The sequence below is a fragment of the Grus americana genome, chromosome 8, assembly GCF_028858705.1.
Source record: "Grus americana isolate bGruAme1 chromosome 8, bGruAme1.mat, whole genome shotgun sequence".
In the NCBI taxonomy this organism is placed as follows: Eukaryota; Metazoa; Chordata; class Aves; order Gruiformes; family Gruidae; genus Grus; species Grus americana.
Genome location: NC_072859.1, coordinates 25,880,984 through 25,905,059, shown reverse-complemented (window position 1 = coordinate 25,905,059; position 24,076 = coordinate 25,880,984). Strand labels below are relative to the sequence as shown.

General features: G+C 57.2%; 2 protein-coding genes across 3 annotated transcripts; one reads left to right on the top strand and one right to left on the bottom strand.

The window, feature by feature from the left end:
• Window positions 1-539: 539 nt before the first annotated feature.
• LURAP1 (leucine rich adaptor protein 1) lies at window positions 540-6,965 on the bottom strand. Its single transcript, XM_054833369.1, has 2 exons — window positions 6,684-6,965; window positions 540-3,258 (listed from the first exon to the last, which is right to left on the bottom strand). The coding sequence occupies exons 1-2, from the start codon at window positions 6,882-6,884 to the stop codon at window positions 2,569-2,571; spliced, it is 891 nt and encodes a 296-aa protein (XP_054689344.1). The 5' UTR covers window positions 6,885-6,965; the 3' UTR covers window positions 540-2,568.
• POMGNT1 (protein O-linked mannose N-acetylglucosaminyltransferase 1 (beta 1,2-)) lies at window positions 5,981-24,076 on the top strand. Of its 2 annotated transcripts, none has more exons than XM_054833367.1 (22): window positions 5,981-6,393; window positions 8,241-8,435; window positions 10,645-10,753; window positions 11,155-11,270; window positions 11,581-11,646; window positions 12,076-12,189; window positions 12,848-12,965; window positions 13,250-13,348; window positions 13,862-13,989; window positions 14,573-14,643; window positions 14,938-15,013; window positions 17,692-17,775; window positions 17,925-17,966; window positions 18,181-18,239; window positions 18,796-18,868; window positions 19,172-19,300; window positions 19,631-19,756; window positions 19,911-19,975; window positions 20,357-20,401; window positions 20,579-20,714; window positions 21,200-21,309; window positions 21,584-24,076. In XM_054833367.1, exons 2-22 carry the CDS (start codon window positions 8,325-8,327, stop codon window positions 21,684-21,686), a joined length of 1,980 nt encoding a protein of 659 aa, XP_054689342.1. In that variant the 5' UTR covers window positions 5,981-6,393; window positions 8,241-8,324; the 3' UTR covers window positions 21,687-24,076. The 2 variants fall into 2 exon arrangements, with proteins under 2 accessions (XP_054689342.1, XP_054689343.1); XM_054833368.1 differs by lacking the exon at window positions 5,981-6,393 and adding an exon at window positions 7,152-7,261.

Below are 24,076 nucleotides of genomic sequence, written 5' to 3'. Positions count from 1 at the left end.
GCTCCAGTGATTTTAAAGGGACCCACCCAGGAGCAAATCCCAACAGCCTGAAATCAGAGCTGTGGCTGGAGAAGTCTCTGCCCTACACCCAGACCCACCCTGCATGTCCTGGGTGGAGGAGACAGAACAAGGGAAGCAAACAGAGACCCCAGTACAGCTAACAGGGCTGGCAAACACATCCTAGCAAGATCTTCCCTGGAAATTTGGGGCAGGAAGGGTGAAGTTGTCATCTGTAGCTGGAGATGTAGTTCAGCCGAGCTCATTATGCCCCATCTCCTGGAGATCCAGTCTCACCAGCGTCCTCGCTCCTGGCAGATGTGCTCTGGTACTCAGCTGCTTCAGGAAGCATGATTTTTAGGCATCACCACCCTGGTGTGAGAAGGGACAGATCCCCGGACACGTGGTCTGTGCCTGTTTCAGGACTAGGGGCTAAACCTGCCCTGTCTGCAGAGCTGCCAGCAGCTCCAGGGCATTTCAGATCGGAGCCTGTCCCCTTCCCCTACAAACCCCTGTAAGCTCAGCAAAGCACCACCAGCACAGCCTGGGAGAAACACTACCATTTATTAAGCCAGCTATTTTTTGTCAAGAATGATTTTAACAGCACTGGAGGACTTACCCCGTCTCCCCACGGGACCCTCAGCTGATTCATCGCATGCAGGGTTAGAAGGAAAGCAGGGGACAGCCAGCCTTGGGGGACATGGCGGCTCAGCAGCGGTGGCGGAGCTTCGCAGGGAGCCACGAGCTGCTCGCAGGCGACAGCGAGCCAAGCACGGCTGCTCCGCAGGAGGCAGATGGGATGCTTGTGTAGGGCAACCCGGTCCCAGTTTGCTGGGATTCCCCCAAGTCCCTGGCAGGTGCCATCTCTGGGAATTTTGGATGTTGTCCTGCTCTCCATGTTCATCCAGGGAAGCCCTGAGGATCTGCTGGGGAAGGGAGGGTGCTTGGGGGTCTCGGCATGGAGGGCAGTTTCGACTGTAGGTGCTGCTTCAGAGATACAAAGCTGAACTACTTGTGCACCTGACCACCTTCCTAACCACAGCCAGCTCACATCTCGCATCTAGAAAGAGTCACAGCCAGGTCTTCCCTCTCTCTTGGCTTCCCATTGACATCAGGAGATGTTGTCTCCACTCCCACCACCCCAGCAAGGAAAGAGGCAGGCTGCAACCCACGCAGGCAGGGGAACAACAGCACCACAGCGAAAGCAAAGCCATCACAGCACTCAGCCAGGGACAGACGTGCCTGCGGGCTGTGGAGCCAGGACCCTCCAGGCTTGTCCACACACATGGAAGAGCCCCTCTCCTTGAAGCAGGGGGCCATGCAGGGGTCCTTCCCTGCACCGTTTGGTGAAGGCAGCAGGTCCTGCCCAAGCTCATGCACAGCTCCAGCTGCAAGCCATGCTCTACAAGCCAGCAAGGGGCAAGGGGTGTGCTGGGAGGCATGGTGGGTGGACAGTAAAAGGCACAGGCAGAAGCCAAGGCTGAAAGGACAGAAAAGATGTCTCCAGGGCAGTGTCGCTGCAAATCCACCCTGGCAGAGGAGCCTCATGTTTCTGGTTGCTGGTAGGGGGCAGAGAACTGGCACCATTCATCACATGGATGGAGAACCCCAGCCATCATCCCCCTCATGCTGCGTCAGGGGAAAGCACGAGCCTTTCTGAGCCTGAGCCCCACAGGTCTGCCAGCCTGCCCATATGCTGCCACGTCCCGGGGTTTCTGCAGGACCTGGTCGCAACGTGGGAAACAGTCCAGAAACAAACTGGGAGGACTGGATCTCCATCTCCTACCCCGTGCTTTGCCCTTCTCGTGTAATCACATGGGGGAGGGAAGTCTGCACCGTCATCCTTCCTCCGCAGGGCACGGACAAAGGCTCCCCAGCCCAACAGGAGCAGCTACAGTGACCGCCCTGATCATGCTTCAGATCAGCTTCACAGCGACGTTTAAACCGGGCAGGGCTTCACCCGCTGGGAGGGGGGTTTTAGCATCCACCATATGCCGCAGCCAAACTCCAGGTGCAGGTCTACCCTGGATGGACACTGACCTTGAAGATGATGATGGAAATGAGCACATCCAACAAGGATGCCCCGCTGATGGCCCTGCCCCACACCTTGCATGCTGGTGCCACCGAGCTGTGGATGCATGGGAGCATCTCCTGTCCTATCTGGGTAGCCAGTTTGGGGAAAGGGTCCCCAGTTTTTGCAGACAGGAGGCTGAGGATTAGAGGGGAGAGATCCCAGGAGTCCCACTGTCCCAGGTTTCCCCACCAACCCTTCCCCACCACCATCAAGGACAACAGAGGAGTGACCAGCCACCTGCAAGCACCACCCCAGAGCACAGGATTAAATTTACGGGGACCCATCTCATCCCGCCTCTCCCAGAAATGCGCCGCAGGGTGGGCACCCCATCCCTTAGGACTGCATCACCAAACACTGACAGGGGGGCCAGAGGAGCAGTGCAACACCTCCGAGCCAGCCTGTCCCCCCATCCCCAGCCACCCCAGCTCTCCCAAGCGGAGACAAGTGAAGCAGAGCGGGCAGCTGGGAGGGCTGGACTGGGAAGGTGAAGCCATGGGCTACAAGAACGTCACATCGTCCTGAGACTGGAGCCAGCGCCAGTGGGCATCGTACTCCAGGTGCAGTTTGCTGTTGAGTTTGCAGTTCTCGAAGTCGGCCTCGGCTTTCCGAGCCTTCCCACTCAGGTTACCCTTCCCCAGCCTCTCCCCGGCCCCCGATGGCAATTTGGTGTCTCTGCCTGGTTCCAGAGAAGGCGGCTGCTGGCCCAAATACCCGTTGGCCACCTGGGGCTCCTTAGTAAACCGGTGATCCTGGGGCAGCCCGGGCGGGGAGAGGTCCACGTGGGGCCACTCGTGCTCCGCTTTGCCCTTCTCTTGCTTTGCAAGAGCCCTCTCGGGATCGATCCTGACCCAATCCTGCTCCGGCCTAACCAGGGCTCTACCCGGCGTGGATGTGGCAGCAGTTTCGATGGCGTTTTGGGAATACTCATCCATGTCATCGGCCAATGTGTCCAGGTAGCTACCGACGGAGATGCTGTCCAGCCTGTCGTTGGGGTCCTGCAGGCTGTCCCAGCTGCCCCGCCGTGAGGCCGCCTGGCTCTCCACCAGGCTGTACTGGCTGCTGGCCAGGCTGCTGCAGCGGCTAGTCAGCGTGCTCCTCTCCTCCAGCAGCCACTTCACCGCCTCGATGCCCTCGTTCACCACCACCAGCTGCTGCAGGATCTTCACATCGACTGCTCGCAGATAAGCCTGGCAGAGAGACAGAGAGCATGGGGTTTTTTGGGGGGGACACCAAGGTGACCCTGGTGGCTGAGGGACCTGAGTCCCAGCACACCCCAGCAGAGGTGTCACTGCGGTGGCCGCAGGTCTCCCAAGCTGCTTGATGAACAGCACGGCATGGGGGAACACCCTGCAGGGAACCATCTCAGGGCACCCTGCCCAAGACCTGGGGACACAGCCATCAGGGACCAGCGACTTATGGCACCCATCGGCCACCAACCCCCTTGGGGAAATAAATCCAGGGCACTTATGTCACTGCCTCCTATGGGCACAGGGGTAAGCAAGGAACTGGAGGCACTGGGTGCAGATCTGAGCCCAGAGCATCCCCCAAGCCCTGGCAGGCAGCTGGCAGGGGAGGCAGAACCAAGCAGGAATGCGCCGGGACATTGCTCAGATCTGTCTGGACCATCAGCACCTTCCCGGGTTGTTTTGGCCAGGCCCCTTCATGCATTTACTTTCCTCCTTGTAGGGTTTGATCCAAGCCCGGTGATAATGTGACACAGCAGGATTTGGAGCCCGAGTCCCAAATCACACCGAAAATGGGGGAGTACGAGGAGGGGGGACAGGCATTGCTGATCACACTGCTCGCCTCGCCGACTCCTGCCCCTCCGAGCCAGGGGAAGAAGCTCTTTGCAAAACTTCAGTTGCTGCAGAAACATCTGTTTTCCTAACGGAAAGCCCCGCATGCCAAGACATTCCTGTCTGTGTGATACTGGCCGCCAAAAGCCACTGGATTTCCCCTGCACAGAACGCAAATATTTTGCCAGGAAAGGGAATAAGGCGGCAGCGGGAGGAAAGGGAGAGAAAGCCATTGCGGGACAGGTACAGGCAGCCTGGGAGGTGCGGGTGCCCATGGACTTGTTCAAAAACATACCCTGTCCCCAGCACCAGCAAGCTGTGACAGAAATCCACATGGTCCCCTGGGATTATTTCTAAGTACAGCACCCGGTCCCCAGCATCCGGTGCCCTCAGAGTCACCCACCCGCCCACGGGCGACCCGACGGTCTCTTGGGACCCCTGTCTCCGGTCCCACAGCAAGCGCAGCAACAAAAGCATTTGAGGAAGGAGCCTGGGAAAACTCCAGCCAGGGTTTCAGCACGTGACACCTCTCAGTCCAGAGGACACTAAAAAAACGGGCAAAGATTTGTAGAGACCCGACACCAACCCCCAACTCCTCCCCACGCTCCTCAAGCTGGATTTAAATAAAAAATAGCAGTGATGTGCCCAGATTGGGGCAGGAGCCAGCTTCGAAGTGCAGAAACTTCCTTTCTAGGCAAGTTATTTCAAAAACTGCCTACAACGGACTTTTCTGCACGCACTGCTAAAGCATCTGGCCTTGGCAAGGGGAAGATGCGGGAGGAGGAAGGCTGGGAACCCCTCTTCAGGGGGGTTCCCCATTTTTCTCTGCCTCATGCAACTGTGACTGTCAGAGATGCCAGGGGAGCCACCCCAAGAGCAGAGGGTGGGGAAGGGCTCCCCACTTTCCATATCGTTTGCTAGAAAGAGTTGGCCATCGATTTGCTGCTATTTCAGGCCAGCCTGACCCCCCCTGTTGCACCCCAAGAAATGCCCTCTCCAGCAAGACAAGGTTAGCACCGGAGAAGACATAGGTCCAGCTGCTCTCTATATTCCTCCAGATGCAGTGATGGCTACACCACACCAACCCCATACCCATCCCAAAGCCCGCACGGCACTCCCTGCGCTGTACCCACCGGCATCCAGACCCGGGGCAGCAGCAGCATCTGGAGGGAAGGAAGGTGACCATGGTCCTGAGTTTGGGGCAGGGAGTGGAGGAGACCCACCTGGATCCCTGCTCTGGGGTGTGACACTGCACTGCTCCATGCCTCAGTTTCCCCATGTGCATCCCGCAACACCATCCTCCACCACATCCAGAAATGTCTCCCCCTCTTTCAAAAGGGACTGTCCCACTCCTCCCCATGCTGTCTAGGGACAGGCAGAGGGGTAGAGCATCCCTCCAGGAGGGGATACAGTCCCACTCCCCTCCCCAGCATACAAGAAACCTGCAGACACCTTCTCCCTCCAAGACATCTAGCCCGAGGGATAAAGCATCCTCCTCAGACCAGGAGGCAAGAGTGGGAATTTGCCGTCTTCTCCTCCCACTACCCCCCGCCCCCCCCAGCCAGTTTCTCCTCTGAGCGCTGGGTTTGCTGGTCTCTGCTGGGGGGTGAGATTTCAGTTCCTGCTCATGGGGATGGAGACACGGGGTGGGGGGAGCTTCATGCTGGGTTTTGGGCACCTGAGTGCCGTTCCTGGGCTGCTGACCTGGGTGCGACGTGTGGCCCCTTCTTCACTGGCCAGCGAGAAGAGCCAGGGCAGAGAAAGGAAAAGCCTTTCTGAGCCGAGGTTAATAACGCACGGCCAAAGCCCGGCCTTGCAGACCATGGACTGACCCTGCCTGCACCTGGGCAGGGCAAACACCACCGCTGCTTCCTCCTCCTCTGAGCAACCCAGGGCCCGCAGACCTTTCTCCTCTGGTCAGAGTGCAGCCTGGAAGCCGGTGCGGAGGGAGGATGAAAGCGGCGGGAGGATGAAAGCTTTTACACCGATGGGGAATGCCAATTTGGCCAAAGCGTGGGTGCAGAAGGCTCGGGCTGGGTGGGTCCCCAGCCCCCCCGGGTGGCAGGCGGGGACGCGGGTGTATTCAGCCTGTTTCCCTATGGAAACGATGCTCATTCCCACCGGCTCGCTCGGCGGGTGTGTGCGTGGGAGAGTCCCTTCCCCCAGCAGAACTTGAACCCATTGCCCAATCTCGCCACGTTTCCCGGAGGCGCAGGCATCGCCGGTATTTGCTCCCTCTATGGAAAGAGGGAGGTGAGAAAGCTGCCACCGGCACTCTCACGGTCCCCGGGAAAGGCTGCCACCGGAGCCCAACCCTTTACTAGCCACTGGAGAAGCCCCAGCAGGAAGCGAACCCCGGGAAAGCTCCCGGCGATGCTTGTGCCTTGTCACCCTGGGGCTGACACCCGTGGTGGGGGGGGTGAGGACGCGCAGGACCGGATCCAGACCGTGCCCTTGGCGAAGGTCCCTGCCCCAAATCCTGATCCCTGGGACGCCCCGGTCCCCGCCGGAGCCAGGGCGTGTGGGGTGCGTGTGGTGAGGGGGACAGGAGGGAGGTGGGCAAGGGGTTCCGTGGGACACCGGGGGTGATGCTGCGTGGGTCGGGGGGCAGAAAAAGGCCAGGGGGGATGGTATGATCTGGGGGCTGTTGCGGGGGGGGGATGGTGTCCCCAAAATGCAGGCAGAGTGCGAGGGGTGGCAGGCAGTTACCCGGGGGGGATGCGGTTATCCCGGGGAGCGGGGCAGTTACCCCGGGGGGCCATGCAGTTACCGGGGGGGTGGGTGGCAGGCAGTGCCCCCGGTGCCGCGGGACTCACCAGCTCGAGGCGGAGCGCCCGGAGGCGGTCGGCGAGCGGCGGGCGAGCGCCGCGAGCCGGTGCCGGCGGTGCCGGCGGTGCCGGCGGTGCGGAGGCGGTCTCGGCCCTCAGCCCCCGCAGCAGCCCGGCGGGCGGCCGCCGTCCCACCTTGCTGGCCAGCTCCCGCAGGTCGGCGGGCAGCGCCTCCCCGCCGCCCTCCATGCGGGTGGGGCGGCGGCGCCGCGCGGGGCGGCGGCCGCGCTGTCACCCCGGCCCGAGCCCCGGCCCCGCCCCGCCCGCCGGCCCCGCCCCTCGCTCCGCCCCTCCCGCCTCCACCTGCCCGCACCCGGCTGCCGGTGGTGGGCGGGAGCAGTCGCGTATCGGCCAGGTCCGCCGGGGAGCGCAGAGCGGCGCCGGGGGGAGGCGGGGCCCGGGGCGGGGCTGGCGCTGGCTCCGCCCCCGCGGCGTCTCTGCGGCGCCGGAAGCGGCGCGGCCCCGTTGGTGTTGAGGGCTCGCGGGGCGGCGGTAACGCCGAGCCGGGCCTTGCCCGGCCCCCGCCCGCCCCAGCCTCGCCCCGCCTCAGCCTCCCCGCGCCGACCGTGAGTAGCGCGGCCGGCACTCGCCCTGCGCGCCGCGCCGCTCTCGGCCCCCTCCGGGCTCTCCGCGGTCCCGAAGCGCCTGCTTCCCGCCCCCCTCCCCCCCCCGCCGCTGCTCCGGGAGGGCCGCCCCTCCTTGCTGCCTCCGTCCGTGGGCGCCTGGCTCTCCTCTCCTGCCTGGGTCCCCTTCGCGACCCCTCCCCACACCCCTCCACGTGCCTGGGTCCCTCTGCGATACCCCCCCTCCCCGCCTCCGGCATCGCCGGGGTCCCGTCGCCCTTCCCCTGAGGGCTGTGCGTCCCCCAGTCCATCTCTCCCCGTCCAAGTGGCCGCTGTGCGATCCCCACCCCATAACTGGTGCTCCCCGCCTGCCTGGCCCTGCTGGGGGAGGCCTGTGCTCCAGCCGGGCCCTTGGCTCTGCCGGGCCCCCACATCCTGCCCCAGGCCCAGTGGGTTGTGCAGGGAGCCTGGCCTCACCTGGGGATGGCCCCTCTGCCCCAGGATCTCGGGCAGGGCTGTGGCCCAGCTCTGCTCTCCATATTTAGGCTAGCTGCATCCCTGTTAGTGGGATCCCACTGCTGCCAGTGGGGAGGGTGCCTCTCCCCACCAGGGACCCTGCGGGCCCATATGGCCAGTGATGGCACCTCTGTAACACCTGCTGGTCTGAGGCCTATCACTCGCTCATGCCGCTTTTCCAGTGAGTGGGAGTGGGCCCACCACAGCAGCCTTGCTAAAGGGTTGGTCTGGAGCGGAGAGCCTCACTGGCCCCTGGGTTCAAGGGCTTCCCATTGCCCTGCTTACAGTCCTCCAGCGAAGCCTGGCCTCATGGGTTGCTCCCTGCAGGGCTGGGGGTGCTGGCAGGCAGGGAGGCTCTGTGGGGCTTCTGCTTGTGGCATGAGTGCTGTTCACGGCCCTGTCTTTGTTGGGGAGAGGGTTTGAAGGTGCTCGCCTCTCTCACCCTGTGCCCATCCCGTCCTGGCAGGGAGTCCTGATGGACACGAGAGCAGAGCAGAGCGCGTCCTGACCCCTGCCCCACGCGGCTGCCCCTGTGCCAGCCCCTGTGACTATGGATGAGTGGAAACCCAACCCTGCCATCAAGCCCCACAAGAAGCGGAGCTGGTACCTTGCCTGGAAGTACAAGCTGATGAACCAGCGTGCGCTGCGGAAGCTATGCCAGGTGAGTCACCCACAGGCCTGTGGTGGATTAGGGAGGATAATCTATAGGGTTTACAAGCTTATGGAGCAGCTGTGTGGGTGGAGGTGGGTCTGCTGGCAGTTCTGGGTGACCTAACGTGCTGAGGAAGCATAACTTGTCCCCCAAAAAGCTACATCCGGTGGCTTTGTGCCCATGTGTGGAAGGGTCTGCCATGTCTAGCAGCTCCTTCCAGCTGCAGATGGACCTGTTGGGTGGCTATGGCAGGAGAAATGATTATCCAGGCATCCTTGGGAGGCTTTCAGCTAGAAACCTGACTGATTCCTACCCTCCTGGTTCAGGACCTGTGCTGAGCGCAGCAGGGCTCAGCCTGCAGTGGGAAACCACCCTTGCCCCATTTGGTTTGTAACTCAAACCTGGTATAAGGCACAACAGGTGGACAGAGAAGATAGGGCTGAGTAATGGGATCTCGTGCCTCAGAGGCAGCTGGTGTCTGGGAAGGCCGCAGGCTTGGTCACTTGTGCTGTAAAAGGGCTAATCCTTGACAGAGCCAGTGTCCTGGGGGGTGTCTGGGGGTTTAAGGACAGGAAGAATTTGGCCCTATGGCAGCAAGCTGCAGAAAAGGGGCCGTTCCTGAAATGAGCAGAGCTCGGTGAAATCTGGCAGTTGCTTTCTGTGGGAGGAAGCAGGGGAGGGGTTTGTGTGTGCCTGGGAGGACGAAGGCTCGGGAGGGCTCCGTGGGGAAGGAGACTGCTCAGTCCTGCATCCCCTGGGGTGCTCAAGGCTTGGGAACAGGCCTGGTTGTTCAGGCAGGCATTGCTCATCGTGCTGGGGGCAGTGGGCTAGAGCCTGTCTGCTATCATCTCTCTATTTCATGGCACTTCGGTAGCTTAAAACACAGATGAAAATTGAGCTTAAAATATTTAAACTAGAGCTGCAGCTATGGAGTAGCCAGGTCTACAGTGGCTGTGCCTCGGTCAGCAGCTCTGACTGAGCCAGCCTTGCTAGACTTGGCTGTTGGTCCTTGTTCACTCTGATCACCTGGGCCATGGGGCTGCTCCCCTGCCTCTTCAGCACTGACCAGGGTGGAAGGTCTGGGCAAGTTGGTAAGGTGGCCTTGCTGCTGGCCACTAGGCACAGCCTGTTCCTCGCTGTGAGCCCAAGGCTCTGTTCTTCTCTAATTAAAAGCTTTCTGTGCACAGATCTCAAGGGGTGCTCATACTCCTAAGTCAACAGCAAATCAAAATGCCATAGTGATGTTTATATTAGCACGTTTTCTACCTGTCCATCTCTTGTTTTATTGCTGTTTTTTCATCTTCCTCAGTTACTTCTTGAATCCATTTGGCTGCTTGGCAGAGGTAGCAGCAACATGTCGTTTTGAGGTAATAGCTGGTCAGGTAGAGGGGGGATCCTTTTACTGCTTCTTGACAAGGACAGGCCTGTGGGTGATCTCAACCCGATACCAGACCTCAGAGAATCAAGGGTCCTAAAGCTGAAAAAGGCACAGATTTTTAGGAAGCAAGCTGTAGGGGGGGTTGAGGGGCAAGGGTAGAGTCTCAAAACCACCCAAGACCTGTCTCAACATCCCCATGTGGGAGGACCAGGCTATGAGCAGGCTCCACCAACCTCTCCCCTCCTCTCCCTTAGTTGCTGTGGCATCTCCACACTGAGTCTTGGGATGCTCCAGGAGGTTAGCAGGACCCTGAGCTTGCGTGGTTGGGGGAAACCACCTGCTATGTCCATAGCAGGGTTAGGCCAAAGGGCCACAGCTTTTGGGCTGTGGGATGAATCTATCAATAGCACTTAGCGATCAGATACCCCTGGATATGCCCTCTGGTTGCAGAGGGAGAGACAAGAGTAGTGGTGCTGCAGGTGAGGCAGAGGTTAAGTTTACCACAGGAGCTGTAACTCTGAATTACCAAACTCTCCATGCAGAGACCCTCAACCTTGACTCAATATTTTAGCAGGAATCTGCTTACCAATCTGGAAGCAGTGACACATTGGAGGCAGGTTAATTCTCGTGTATCAAGAGTTCAGTGCTCTCTTGCTAATGAAGCATTTCACCTGTATATCCTTCTCTTTGCCTTTTCTCAGAAGAAAACAGGGAAAATGACAGATGCCTATGATCCCTTACAAGATCCCCTTGGGGTGCCCTGCAGCCTCTGCCAAGGAGGTGGCTTGATCTTGGGGTTGTTACTTACAAGTTGGTAACACAAAGCATCCTGCATTGTAGACAGGTGCTGTCCTCTTCCTGCTTGTGACTGTAATTGTGAACATCAAGCTGATCTTGGACACCAGGAGAGCTGCTTATGAGGAGGAAGAGGAGTCTGCACAGGACTACGGTGAGGGGCAGCGTCTTGCTTTTCTTTGAAAGCAAGGAAATTGGTGGGAGGGAAGTAATTTCTTTAAGTCAGGGCAAACTTGTGGCCAGCCACAGCACGAAAGACAGATCTGTGCATGTGGGTTTAATAAAAGTGAATAGAAAAGGCTGTTCCCATTCCTGGTCCGTCTACTCAAGGCTTCAGCATGTTTGGCTGCAGAGGTCCGTGTGGGGATAGCTGGGAACAGACCTGTTGCCATTTTGGATTTCCCATACCTGCCATCCTCATGGATTCTGACCCATGGCTTGCTGGGCTGGGATTCCTGGTGGCATGACCTTCTGGAGGCTTGGCTGGGCTAGCACTGAGGAAGGACAAGCCACAGGTGCCTTGGCTGGCTGAGACTGGGCATTTCTCCCCTGTAGATGATGAGATGCTGAATGTGGAGGTCCCTAGGCACCCTGTCAGCAACAAGAAGGTCTTGGATGTCGAGGTGTACTCCAGTCGGTCGAAGGTCTACGTGGCTGTGGATGGGACAACAGTAAGTGACGGGTGCTGACTGTCCCTATGCGCAGAGGATGGGTGGAGCTGAATGGGTGAAGCCTCAAGCAGCAGGTGGTGAGAGCATTTCTGTGGCTTGAAAGAAGGTCAGGAGTGGATTCCCCTCCTGCCTACAGGACTGTGGAGGTGTTGTCCCACATTGTCTTCTACTCTCGCATCCATCACTGCCATGAGCAAAGTCAAAATCTCACAGGAGAGAGACTTACCCCTGGTTTGGGGGCTCTCCTGTGCTGAATGGGCAGAGAATAAGAGGTTTTGGTGTACGGTTCTCATTGCTTCTCCACTTGCAGGTCCTGGAAGATGAGGCTCGGGAGCAGGGAAGAGGGATCCACGTCATCGTCTTAAATCAGGCTACGGTAAAGCATCCCCACATGTCTGCACTTGTCTTTCTTACTGGGGAGTGTTTGTTCTTGCTCTTTAACTATTGGGTGCATGCGGCAAAGGACAGCCAGGAGAGAAGTCCCTGAATGCTTGTTTGCCTGTAGCTTCCAGAGCACATCTTGGTCGCCCAGAGAGTCCCTGCAGTGTTTCTCTTGTGCTTGCCTAGCTGTCCTTGGGGAGCAGGCAGGAGACGAGTTGTGATGTTGGGTAATGCTTTCCCATGGACCTCAGCATGCTTCATGTCATGCGTGAAGGCCTAAGGGCTGAATGTGGGGACTAGCTCCCTGGCATACCAGAGAAGTAACTAATCCTGTTGCTCGGGGACTTTCAGGGCAGATTTCCATAATTCTGCGTGTCCTGGCTGTATAGCATTTAAGATGTATCTGACGTTTGAATACCAACAGGGTCACGTGATGGCCAAGAGGGTCTTTGACACCTATTCTCCCCATGAAGATGAAGCCATGGTACTTTTCCTCAACATGGTTGCCCGGGGCCGGATCCTGATCTTCACCATTAAGGTATGTGACCTTAGTGTCAAAAGGAAAAGTCACCTTGAGTCAGGATGTCCTAAAGCTCATCTGGGCAGTTGTCTCCTGAATGTCATCAGGCATTTCCAGTGCTAAATGTCACATCCCCACCAGGCTATGCCTCCCTGGCTGGATCACCTCCCTTGTCCTCCCGCTCCCCCTTGTTACTACAGATACTGCTGTGTGCCCAGCAAGGCAGGAGAGCAAAAAGCAGATGTGTCAGAGCCTGCAGCAATAAACAACAGGTTAGGTGGAGAAGGAGCACAAGGAAATTAAGGATGGTTCCCAGTTCCAGGCTTTGTGGGGGACACTGTGGACTGTGTTGACTCTGGGCTGCTGTGTGAGCAGCACCGTGCTTCTTCAAGGTTTCAGGTTTAGCTGTGTGAAGTGCTGCTGAACACATGGCCCTGCTTGAGAACAATTTGGTCTTGAGAAAATGGGAGTCCACAACTCCTCTGACCTCTCTGTGGGTTATGATGTCACTGGCAGGTTTAGTGGCACAGAGACCTTAGGAACCTGCTCTTGAAGGTTTCTGGCTCAGCTGGTTCAAGGCTAGGAGTGGGCCCTGTACCTCTTTGGTACTGATGAGAGACTTTCCTCGTCTGCCTCAGGAGCCAGACCTCAGCTGCAGGGTTATGTTTTGTTCCAGGATGAAGGCTCCTTTCACCTCAAGGACACAGCCAAGAATGTCCTGAAAAGCCTGGGGAGCCAAGTCGCACCATTTCTGAGCTGGAGAGACATGTGGACATTTGTGGGGAAGAAGGGAGGTGAGTCTAGCACAGGCTGGGAGAGGGTTCCTGGCTCCTTTTTTGAGGGGAAGCCAGGTGAAGACAAACCCAGCTCATCCCCAACACGCTGTATGAGCAGACAGAGAGCAGCAACTCTGTTCCTGCGGTTGAGGGAGGGGATGGAGGCAAAGCACGTCCCTTCAGTAGCTCGCTGAACGGGAACAGGTGCCAAGCTGCCACCCGGAGCAAAAGCCCTTGGTCATGCCTTGACACAGCGGGGATGGGCCCTTCCAGACAATTCTGACCCTGCGTCCCTGCTCCAGGGGAAGTCTACGGGGAAAAGCACGCCAAGTCGCCTGCCCTCTCGACATGGGGTGACCCTGTACTGCTGAAGACAGAAGTTCATCTGACATCTGTGGAAGGTAGGAAGTAAGATCTGCTCTGTGGTGCCAGGTATCTCTGGGAGATGTCTGCCTCCTGCTCTTGGTGGTTTTGAGTCAAAGTCGTGGGTCTGTTAGCAACAGATTTAAGGCTGTTTGAGATGGGGATGGTAAATTGTAAAATGGGGCCAGCTTCCTTTCTTCCTGCTTCCATGGCAATTCCAGGCATGGTTGTTGAGAAGGGTGAGAATGGAGAAGTGGTAACATGGTCTGGCCATTTGTCACCTTTCCAAACCAGGTCTGGTTCAGTCTTTTCTGACTGTTGGCCTTGAACATGGCCCATTACTGCTCAGAGAGGCCGTATGATGGGGATGGCTTCTGAATGGCTCCTGTGGTTATGTCCTGCATCCAGAGGTGTTGCTTGTTCACAGTAATGAGGACTGGCTTGGTGATGGCTGAGCCCAGGGAGAGCTGTCCATGTGGCAGTGCAGCCTGGAGTATACAAGGTGAGGCCATGGGCATGAGCAGCCTGGTTTTTCTCCTTGTTGCCTCCAGATGCTGAGTGCCATTGGCCTGACACAGAGCTGAACCGCCGCCGGAAGAGGTTCTGCAGCAAAGTAGAAGGTTACGGCAGTGTCTGCAGCTGCAAAGACCCCACACCCATTGAGTTCAACCCTGATCCCGTGAGTGCAGGGGCAGAGTATTCAGGGAAGGCTCTGGGAGGGCTGGGCTGGACCAGGTGTGTTTGCAGCTCAGATGCAGAGCCCTGTCCTTAAGCACCAGCTGAGTGGTGAAAACTGCCTCTGGGCAAGCTCTTAACCCCAGCAAAGGTAGGGGGAGTACATGTGGTCAGGTCATGCTGGGGAAGGGCAGTTCCCTTGCCTGACAGCTGCCCTGAGCTGCCAGGTTACCGTGGCTCTAGGGACCTCAGCGTGAGCAGCAGAGCCCGTGCATTTGGAGGCAGAGCAGCTATGATGGATGGCCTTTGGGCTGTCCTTGGCACAGTGCTGAAGGGTTTGGACAAAGATCTCCAGGTGGATGCAACTTGGGATTTGGGAGCTGGGACTGAGGTGGGATGAAGGAGGGAAGCTGGCAGGGTCTCCAGCAGTGCTGAGTGGAGTCCTGGTTGGTTGGTGTGGTCCTGAACCAAGGGGTAGGACTATGCAGCTCTGTTGTTTAACAGCGGGGCCGTTCCCTACCTCTTGGATCCTGCTCTCAGTGGCATGGTCTCCCCCAGCACCACTCACACACATTTTTCTCTTCCAGCTCAAAGACAATAAAGTCTTCGATGTGCCTGTAGCTGTTATTGCAGGGAACCGCCCCAACTACCTGTACAGGTAAGCATTTCCAGGGGGCACAGCTTCTCTGTGCCACAAGGCCAGGCATGGCCCAAGACCTCCCCTTCATCTGGCTGGCAGGATCCAGCCTCCTCCTGGGGTAGCGCAAGCAATGCGGGCAGACCTGCTGGGACAGATCCCAGGGTTCTTGGTCATGGGAAAGGGAAGAGCCCAAGGGCAGTAGGTCCTGTTCCCTTACCATGCACCCTTTACCCCACCCCAAGGGATCCACACCCCTTTGAGCAGCCTGGGCCCGCCGGGGCTGTGCGCTCAGGCCCCTCGATCTCTCCCCAGGATGCTGCGCTCCTTGCTGTCGGCTCAGGGCGTCAATCCGCAGATGATCACAGTCTTCATCGATGGGTACTACGAGGTGAGAGCATTCCCAGAGGCCCCTATAGCCAGGTCCTTGGTCTGCCAGCCGAGAATATGTGGTGCTGGCCTGGTCCTTGGTGGGTGGCAGGCTGTGAGCCCCTTCACCCTTCCTCCTGCTGAGGGTCACACTGCTCCTCACCCCCTCCCATGCGAAGTCAGTCAGCTTAGCCGAGCCATGGGTGTGGGTAAAGCTGCCTTGGCCTTTCCCAAAGCCCAGACTTTACATCCCCATGTCAGGAAGAGGCTGGTGTGCAGGAATGAGGTGGTCATACTGGGCTCTTCATCCCCCTGTCTTGTTTGATGAGTAGTCACCAGCCTGGGTCTGATTGCCTGTGCAGCTCCCTTGCATGAAGCAGAACGAATCAGTCTAGCTGTGCATGCCCAGCTCTACTCTCAGTAAGAGGTGAAGAGACCCAAATCCATCTGCTCTCACAAGGCTCATGAAAGCTGCGGCCTGGCAGAGGAGAGCTGGTCCTTTAGAGTGCAAAGATCTTCCTGTCAGCTCAACCTTACAAAGCCCTGGAAGATCTGTTTGCAAGCCCTGGCTCTCTGGCAGCAGGATGTGCTCTGGGACAGGCCTTTGGCATCCTGGTAGGTCTCAGCAGCTTTCTAGCCCTCATCTCTGCAGCAACCCCTGAGATATTGTCTGGTCATCTTGTGGTGGAGGTGGGGAAGGGAACAGGCTTGTTCCCTTGCAGACCTCTCCACCACTGCCAGGTTGTGGGGCTGAGCGAGCTGGTGTGTTTATGCAGACTCTTAGTGCAGCACATCAGAGTGGTTAAAGATAGCAGCATCCATTACCATGGCAACTGGAGCAGCATCCCTCAGCTACAGGGGGGCAGCCTGGATGCTCGTGCTGCCGTGGTCGATACCAGGGAAAGGGGGAACAGTTGGTGCAATGAGAGCTCCTTCTCTCATTTGTGGCTGAGGTGGGATGGACAGTGAGGGGATGGAGAAGGCCTTGCTGGGGCCTTCTTGGGGGAGAGGTATATCAGCCCACATATAGATTACTTCTGACCCCAGTGCAGATGTGCTTGGTCAGAGGTCCCTGTCTTGGAAAAGACAGAAAATGTGAGAGAAAATGAAGTTGATTGTGTCTTGACATTAAGCAGCTATGTGGTTTTCCTGTCTATACCTGTTTTCTTTCTACACTGTCCATGGGGGACTGGGGATTTGGACTTCTCAGGTATTCTTGGATACAACTTTGAGTCTGCAAACTAGCAGGGCTAACAGAAATTTACAGTCATACTTAAGAGCTCTAGGGCTTAAGAGGGTTTGGTGATATCCTTCTATGACCAGGCGACCCACCTAGTAGATGAGGGAAAGGCTGTGGATGTTATCTACCTGGACTTCAGTAAAGCCTTCGATACTGTCTCCCACAGCATTCTCCTAGAGAAGCTGAAGGCTTATGGCTTAGACAGGTGCACTCTTCGCTGGGTAAAAAACTGGCTGGAAGGCCAAGCCCAGAGAGTTGTGGTGAACAGAGTTAAATCCAGTTGGCGGCCAGTCACAAGCAGTGTTCCCCAGGACTCAGTCTTGGGGCCAGTCTTGTTTAATATCTTTATCAATGATCTGGACAAGGGGATTGAGTGCACCCTCAGTAAGTTTGCAGGTGACACCAAATTGGGTGGGAGTGTCGATCTGCTCGAGGGTAGGAAGGCTCTGCAGAGGGATCTGGACAGGCTGGATCTATGGACCAAGGCCAGCTGTATGAGGTTTAACAAGTCCAAGTGCCGGGTCCTGCACTTGGGTCACAACAACCTCATGCAATGCTACAGGCTTGGGGAAGAGCAGCTGGAAAGCTGTCTGGTGGAAAAGGACCTGGGGGTGCTGGTTGACAGCTGGCTGAACATGAGCCAGCAGTGTGCCCAGGTGGCCAAGAAGGCCAATAGCATCCTGGCTTGTATCAGAAATAGCATGGCCAGCAGGAGTAGGGATGTGATTATGCCCCTGTACTTGGCTCTGGTGAGGCCGCACCTCGAATACTGTGTTCATTTTTGGGCCTCTCAATACAAGAAGGACATTGAGGTGCTGGAGCGTGTCCAGAGAAGGATGACAAAGCTGGTGAAGGGACTGGAGCGCAAATCTTATGAGGAGTGGCTGAGGGAACTGGGGTTGTTTAGCCTGGAGAAGAGGAGGCTGAGGGGAGACCTTATTGTGCCCTACAACTACCTCAAAGGAGTTTGTAGTGAGGTGGGTGTTGGTCTCTGTTCCCAAGTAACTAGCAAAAGGACAAGAGGAAATGGTCTCAAGTTGTGTCAGGGAAGGTTTAGATTAGATACTAGGAAAAATTTCTTCACCGAAAGAGTGGTCAGGCATTGGAATAGGCTCCCCAGAGAGGTGGTGGAGTCACCATCCCTGGAGGTGTTCAAAAAACGTGTAGACATGGCACTTCAGGACATAGCTTAGTAGACATGGTGGTGGCGGGTCGACGGTTGGACTTGATGCTTTTAGAGGTCTTTTCCAGCCTTAAAGATTCTATGATTCTATGAGTTCCTTGCTGTGGGGTCTTCAGCACAGCATCATTTGGAGCCTCACTTGCCCCCAGGAGGACACCCACACATGGGAGATCCCACAGGCGTGTTCTTGGTGTCCCAGAGAGCTGACGCTGCTAGAGGGTGGGGAGAATGTATCCAGACCCACACATTTGATGAGGTTTGTACCTTCCTGTTGCAGGAGCCGATGGATGTCGTGGAGCTGTTTGGCCTCTCAGGAATCCAGCACACTCCTATCAGCATTAAAAATGCCAGAGTTTCCCAGGTGAGAGACCTTTCCCAAATCCTGGGGGAGTTATTTCCTGGGACAGCATTCAGGGGAGGCAGGCTTAGCCCCACATCTGTGCCAGGCTACCCCTCCCCGTGGTCCAGGGGTCGATGCTAACACAGGCGACGATCTGTCTTTTCTCGTAGCACTACAAAGCCAGTCTGACTGCAACCTTCAACCTGTTCCCGGTGAGTGACACCTCTGCCAGGGCTGCGTGTAGCTGCTCACCCATGGGAGCAAGACAGTGCAGGGTTTCCCTGGGAGAGTGGTATCTGTGACCCCCATCTCACAGGAGCTGGAATCAGTCCTGTGGAGTAGGGAACAGCACAGGCAGGGGACGCTGCTTGGTGTCTCTGCTCTGTCCTGTTCTCCATCTTTCTGACCTCTCTCCTTGCCCTGCAGGATGCTAAATTCGCTGTGGTTCTGGAGGAAGACCTTGACATTTCCGTTGACTTCTTCAGGTAAAGCTATGTGTCCCTGAGCTCCTGTTTGGGTGGGGCATTTCCTGGGAGGTCTGTGGCTGCTCAGGAGAGGCCAGATCCCTGCCATGCTGTAGCTCATCAATCTGAGGCTAAGCGGTGACCAGGCAAAAGCCATAACCGAGCTCTGCCTGCAGAGCGGTCAGGTCTTGAACCCACTGTCCTGTCACTTGGTGCAGGGTACCTTCAGGGTCTGGGATATCTTCCTGGTTTGCTTTTGGGGACTGCTGATCCATTCTGTACACACGTGGTTGGGGCTGCCATTGAGCAAGAGGACAGGGACAGTGTCTAATAGGGTTTCTTTTTCTTCCTGAGGAGGAGAAACTCTGGAACAGGAGACAATATTGCCTCCTCTCCATGGTGAGATGTTTGTTTGGGTGTTCCTCCCCTGATCTCACATCAACATCAACCATCTCAGCCCAAGAGATGGGTTAAACAGTCCCAGCAGTTGTGGGTGGCTCATCCCTTGGTGGAGAATTTGCCTTGGTTTGCCTGGGGGAAGGATGTTTCACCAGGGACCGGGCAACTCTTTCCTCAGCTTTCTGAGCCAGTCAATACACCTTCTGGAGGAGGATGAGAGCCTGTACTGCATCTCAGCTTGGAACGACCAGGTGGGTCAGGGGGGAGGGTGGAGCAGGGACACCTCTGCCCTGTGGTGTTCCCAAGTCTGGCTGGGGTATGAGTTTCATCTGTAAAGCAGGGTGTCATCCCCACCATCATCCTGGGTGGGTCTGTCTCCCCAGCCCTGGACTGTTCAGAAGTACCACTGCAAGTCACCATCCTGTCCCTGCTGTGTGCTTCCCAGTGGCTGTCCCCCACTCCCTGTGCTGGAGGTCTCCATGGAGCAGGATGCCTCCTATTTTAGCAGAGTAAGGGTGCATTCAGGATGCTGAATGCTCCCCATAACATTGCAGGGCTATGAGCACACAGCTGAGGACCCCTCGCTCCTATACCGCGTGGAGACCATGCCAGGCCTGGGCTGGGTGCTCCGGAAGAGCCTGTACAAGGACGAGCTGGAGCCAAAGTGGCCAACCCCTGAGAAGGTGAGTACCCTAGAGGGACCCTGTCTTCTGCAACCCCATCTCTGCCCATCAGCAGTCCCTGATCATCACCCAGTCCCTGTGGGTACAGCTCTTGGTGGGGCCCTGGCTCTTCCTGAGCTTCCGCTGGGAAGGATGCCCAAGCAGAATGGATTTGGGACAGACAGTAACTTGAGGGCCATGTAACCAGCCACAGAGCTGGCTGGAACAGTCCAGGCAGGCTGAGGCCAAAGGGGCTAGAGCTGGTGTGGGCAGCCAGAAAGGTCCCTGGATGGCCACGCTACCAAATCATGTCCCCAAACTTGAGTGTGAGTGGCAGTTTCCCCTCTCCAGCTCTGGGACTGGGATATGTGGATGCGGATGCCAGAGCAGCGGAAGGGCCGGGAGTGCATCATCCCCGACATCTCGCGCTCCTACCACTTTGGCATTGTGGGGCTCAACATGAACGGCTACTTTCACGTGAGTGACCTCCCTCAGCCCCCAAGCCCCATCCTGGTGCTAAGCTCTGACTCGGCCACCTTTCCAGGTAGCGGGGATACTTGAGGTGACCTCTTGAGTACAGCTGACTCCTGACTGAACCCCATTTTCCTTCCCTCCTCTCTCTTCCTTCCAGGAAGCCTATTTCAAGAAGCACAAGTTCAACACAGTTCCGAATGTCCAGCTTAAAAATGTGGAGAGGTGAGTGCTGGTCAGGATGAGATCTGGATGAAACAGTTGCTTGACCTGACCCTTGTCCCCTTATGCTGGGGATATCTCCCTTCCTTCTGGAGCAACAGCCATAACCTCCAGCCCCAGCACACCAGCCTCTGCTGGGGAATCTTTGCAGTGGTTTTTGTGAGGTTGGGTTCAGCTGCCCAGTGCTCCTGGTGGACATGTTGAAGGGTCACGTTTTTGCTGCCACATCCTCCAGGATATGTGACAGTCCCTGTTCTCCATCCATTGGCTCCAACCTGCCTTTTTGTGTTACACTGGACAGTCTTAAATTTGGATCGTCTTGGGATGATCCCTGCTTATCAAACTGACTCTGCCCTGATCTCTTGTTCTCTCCTCCTCCAACAGCTTGAGGAAGGATGCCTACGAGACCGAAATTCATCGGCTCATGGGGTAAGGGCCTGTAGGGAGGCTGGGCAACCACGGGGCACAGTGAGTGAACCAGCCAGGACAGAAGAAAGGGTGGAGGTGGCCCTGGCAGCCCCAGCCACCGCTTGCCTGTCTGAAGTACCCTGGAGTGGGAACAGGGAGGAGGTGGGGTCCCTCTCACTCGCTGTTGTGCTTCCACAGTGAGGCCGAGGTCTTGGACCACAGTAAGAACCCCTGTGAGGACTCCTTTGTGCCTGACACTGAGGGCAGGGTCTACGTCATGTTCATCAGGATGGACCAGGAAGCAGATTTCACCACCTGGACTCAGCTTGCCAAGGTTAGGCTCCTGACATGGCCTGTCCTCACCCCTGTACTGATCTCAGCATTGCTGGGAAACATCTGGCTGTTGTGCTTGGGTTTGTCCGTAGCGTGGGACACAGCTCAGCAAATGGATTCTTGCTGCCCTTGGGTAGTTTTTAAGCTTTTGGTGTTTACAGAAGGCACTCAGTCATCCAGGGCAGATGCCTGGCTCAGTGGGTCTTATGACCTCCCTGTGTGGGAGCCCGGGGGTTGAGTTTGTCTGAATGATTTCATTGCTTGCCCAGAGGTGATGGTCAAACCCCCTGTCCTGAGGCAGGAATGGGAGCGGGTTCCCCCTCTTCTCACTGATGAGTGGAGGGGTGCTGCCCCGATCCAGGTGCCATCCTCTCTGCTCTGTCTCAATGAGGGCAGAGGTGGTGGCTCTTCCCTTGCCAGGGGACATCAGGCGCTGGTGTCTGTCCCTAGGCTCTGATGCCTCTTCCTCTCTCCCCACCACCCTAGTGCCTCCACATCTGGGACCTGGATGTCCGTGGGAACCACAAGGGGCTGTGGCGGCTCTTCCGCAAGAAGAACCACTTCCTCGTGGTGGGGGTCCCTGCCTCCCCCTACTCGTGAGTATCAGGGCACAGCAACCTGGGTAATCCCCCCCACCCCCATCCTCCTGCCACTGTCATTTGCTGCTGTCCCAGCCCAATCCTTGGGCATACCACCCCTCATCTGAATCATCGTGGTGGGAGGAGGCACAGGATACATGCCCAGGGCTGGCTGGAGGATGTCCCAGTGGGAAGGAGATCACACTGGAGAGGCTGGCAGGGCTGTTGGGAGTTGGAATCCTGAGGGAGATCACCTCCCATGCCTGCTCCCATCCAGCTTCCTCACCTGCAGGTCCAAGAAGCCCTCCTTGGTGACACCGATCTACATGGAGCCCCCTGCCAAGGAGGAGGGGGCAGTGGCAGTGCCAGCAGTTGCTGCAGCAGAGCAGACATGAGACTGGCAACTGGGAAGCGAGGGGGACTGGGAGAAGACAGACACCTCCACGATGCAGAGACAGAGTTGGCAGCAGCTCTCAGAGGCTGATGACCGGACACGGACTTCCATTTCAGGCTGCAAAATGAGACCTCGGGCTCCCTCCAGCCCCCTATTGTCCCTCGCATGGGACAGTGTCCTTCCCTGTACATATGCCACTCCTATCCCAGGAACTTTTTTTTTTAACACAGACTCTTTACTAACGCTGCTCCCCTTGCCCTCTGGCTGGGAAAGGCTGGAGGAAGGAGATGCTCAGTTGGAGTCTAGAGGCGGCCTCGAGAAACGCCGCCGCTTCCCTTTTTGGCCCCTGAGTCATGAGAAGGCAGCATGCTCGTGTGCAAGTGCTGCAGCCTACCAGCTGGGTGTTATTTATTAACTCTTGCCTGGCTGGATCTGTGCCCAGTGGTGAAAGCAGTGGCGAAGAGGGGAATCTTCCACCATCTCTTCTATCTCCTGCACAATGGATGCACCTTGAAGACTGTATGTTGGGTTGGACGTCTCCTTGCACGCCAGTTTCACTTCTTGGGCTGGAACGACTGGTACAGCCCAGCTTGTAGGCAAAAGGGAATACTGAAGAGGAGATGAACTTGGTGTGGACACGTAGGGGACACCCTGTACCCAGCACAAGGGCAGTTAGGTGCTCCTTTCCTCTCTCTGCAGCTGTAGAAGCTGGAGATGACTAGAGATGGAAGTGGACCAAGCTGTGTGCTGTGGCTTTAGACCATCCTCACCCACCTTCTCTGTGGGGAGCAGCCCTGCCCCTTGAGTCATGGGAGAAGGGGTGAAAGTGCCTTGCAGAGTGAGATGGGAGCAGCCAGCGGGCATCCCTCCGGCTGCAGGGGCAGGATGGACCCAGGTCCTCTGGAGCAAGAGGTGCTGCGCTCTGGCATGGTCCTTGCCTGTGGTACTGTACCCTGCCTCTCCCTCCTCCCTGGCCAGGTATCCCCAGCTCTTGCTGAAGGCCGAGGCAGTTTGTTCTCCTGAATCCCCACCCTTACCATGGTACTTTACGAGCAGGGAAGCTGTGAGCTGAGCCTGGCTCTCCTGCTGTGGTACACCCCTCATGGAGAGGGAGGGGGTCCCTATATCCCCTCCTGTGCCTTAGGAAGGACCCCAGGGCCCCCTCTTACCCCCAGCCACTTGGTACTAATGTCATCCCACCCTCCAGGGGCAGTCCTGGTCCCCTTGCTCAGTATACCTCCATGTCTTATCCATGCAGCAAGAGATCCATTCTCTGCCCAGGTCCCCCAGCCTCTGGTGGGGATGCTACGCTCTGACTTGCCCTTGGGAAGAGGATTTGCTGCTCAGCCCTTTCCCTGTGGTTGCAGGGGCTCTTCCCTTTCATTTTTGTCACTGTGAACTGAGCGTCGGTGTCTACACTACACTAACTTATTTATTTATTGCTTGTGGGAAGGGGAGGATAGCAGGAAAGCAGCGTGGAGAGCTGGCAGCCCCCAGCCTGCGCAGGGGCAGTTGTGGGAGGTTTGTCCATCCTGGCTCCATCCCCTGTTCCCCTCCTGCCTCCCTTGCCCAGCATAGGAAGAGTTGTGAACCTGGGAAATCTGCTCCTCTGTGGCCAAAACAAGCCCTGTGTGGACACAGTGCAGCTCTAGTGTGACCCCAGGGACTCTGACCCTTGTGGTCCCTTGCATGCCTGTCCCAGGAGCAGGGCTGGGATGGATGCAGGAGGGGAACAAGAGGAGGGTGCGGGATGGGACCCTTGAGACTGTGGTACCAGGCTTGGGTTCAGGCCTGCCCAGTGCTGCCCTTCACTGGGACTCTGCTCGGGCAGCCTCTGTGTGCTGGCCTGGGGGGGTGAAGTGGGTCCTTTCAGCATGATGGGAAAGGGACTTGGCTCCTTCCCAGGGAAAGCAGATCACTCCCCATACTCTGCTTTGGAAAAGTTTCCACAGCTCTCCACCATGATGCCCTTTCCTTGGCATCTCTGTTCCTAAGGCACGGTTTCCCTTCTCCCTGAAACTAAATGCACCCCCTTTCCCTTCTTCTCTGGCAGGGCTCAGGCTTGGCTTCTTCCTGGGGCTGGGCAAGGTGGTCCTATGGACAGGGAATGGCTAAAGGCGAGTTCCCCTTTCTTCTGCTGCCCGTGCTGCAGCGACCAGGGGGCCGTGGCTCCCTGCTCTCAGCGACAGCAGCGCTTGGCCGCCGGTGGGCTTCAAGCTCCCCCCTCTCCGCATACTACGATGGGCCTGCTGGATGTTCTCCATCCCTCCCCGTTCCTCCAGCAAGGCTCGGGTGTGGTGGCTGTGGTAGGGCTGGGTGCGTGGGCATCCCTAGGGCTTGCCGCTTTCTGAATTGAATTATTTTTTCAAGAGTAAACATTGCAAAGCTGTT

What these genes read in the sequence shown, in the direction of transcription:
- LURAP1 (XM_054833369.1), bottom strand. Translation starts at nt 6,884, where the DNA reads ATGGAGGGCGGCGGGGAGGCGCTGCCCGCCGACCTGCGGGAGCTGGCC. An exon ending in GGGCGCTCCGCCTCGAGCTG is followed by an intron (nt 3,259 to 6,683) that starts GTGAGTCCCGCG and finishes TCTCTCTGCCAG; the next exon opens with GCTTATCTGCGAGCAGTCGA.
- POMGNT1 (XM_054833367.1), top strand. Translation starts at nt 8,325, where the DNA reads ATGGATGAGTGGAAACCCAACCCTGCCATCAAGCCCCACAAGAAGCGG. An exon ending in ATTTGTGGGGAAGAAGGGAG is followed by an intron (nt 12,966 to 13,249) that starts GTGAGTCTAGCA and finishes TCCCTGCTCCAG; the next exon opens with GGGAAGTCTACGGGGAAAAG. An exon ending in TCATCTGACATCTGTGGAAG is followed by an intron (nt 13,349 to 13,861) that starts GTAGGAAGTAAG and finishes TGTTGCCTCCAG; the next exon opens with ATGCTGAGTGCCATTGGCCT.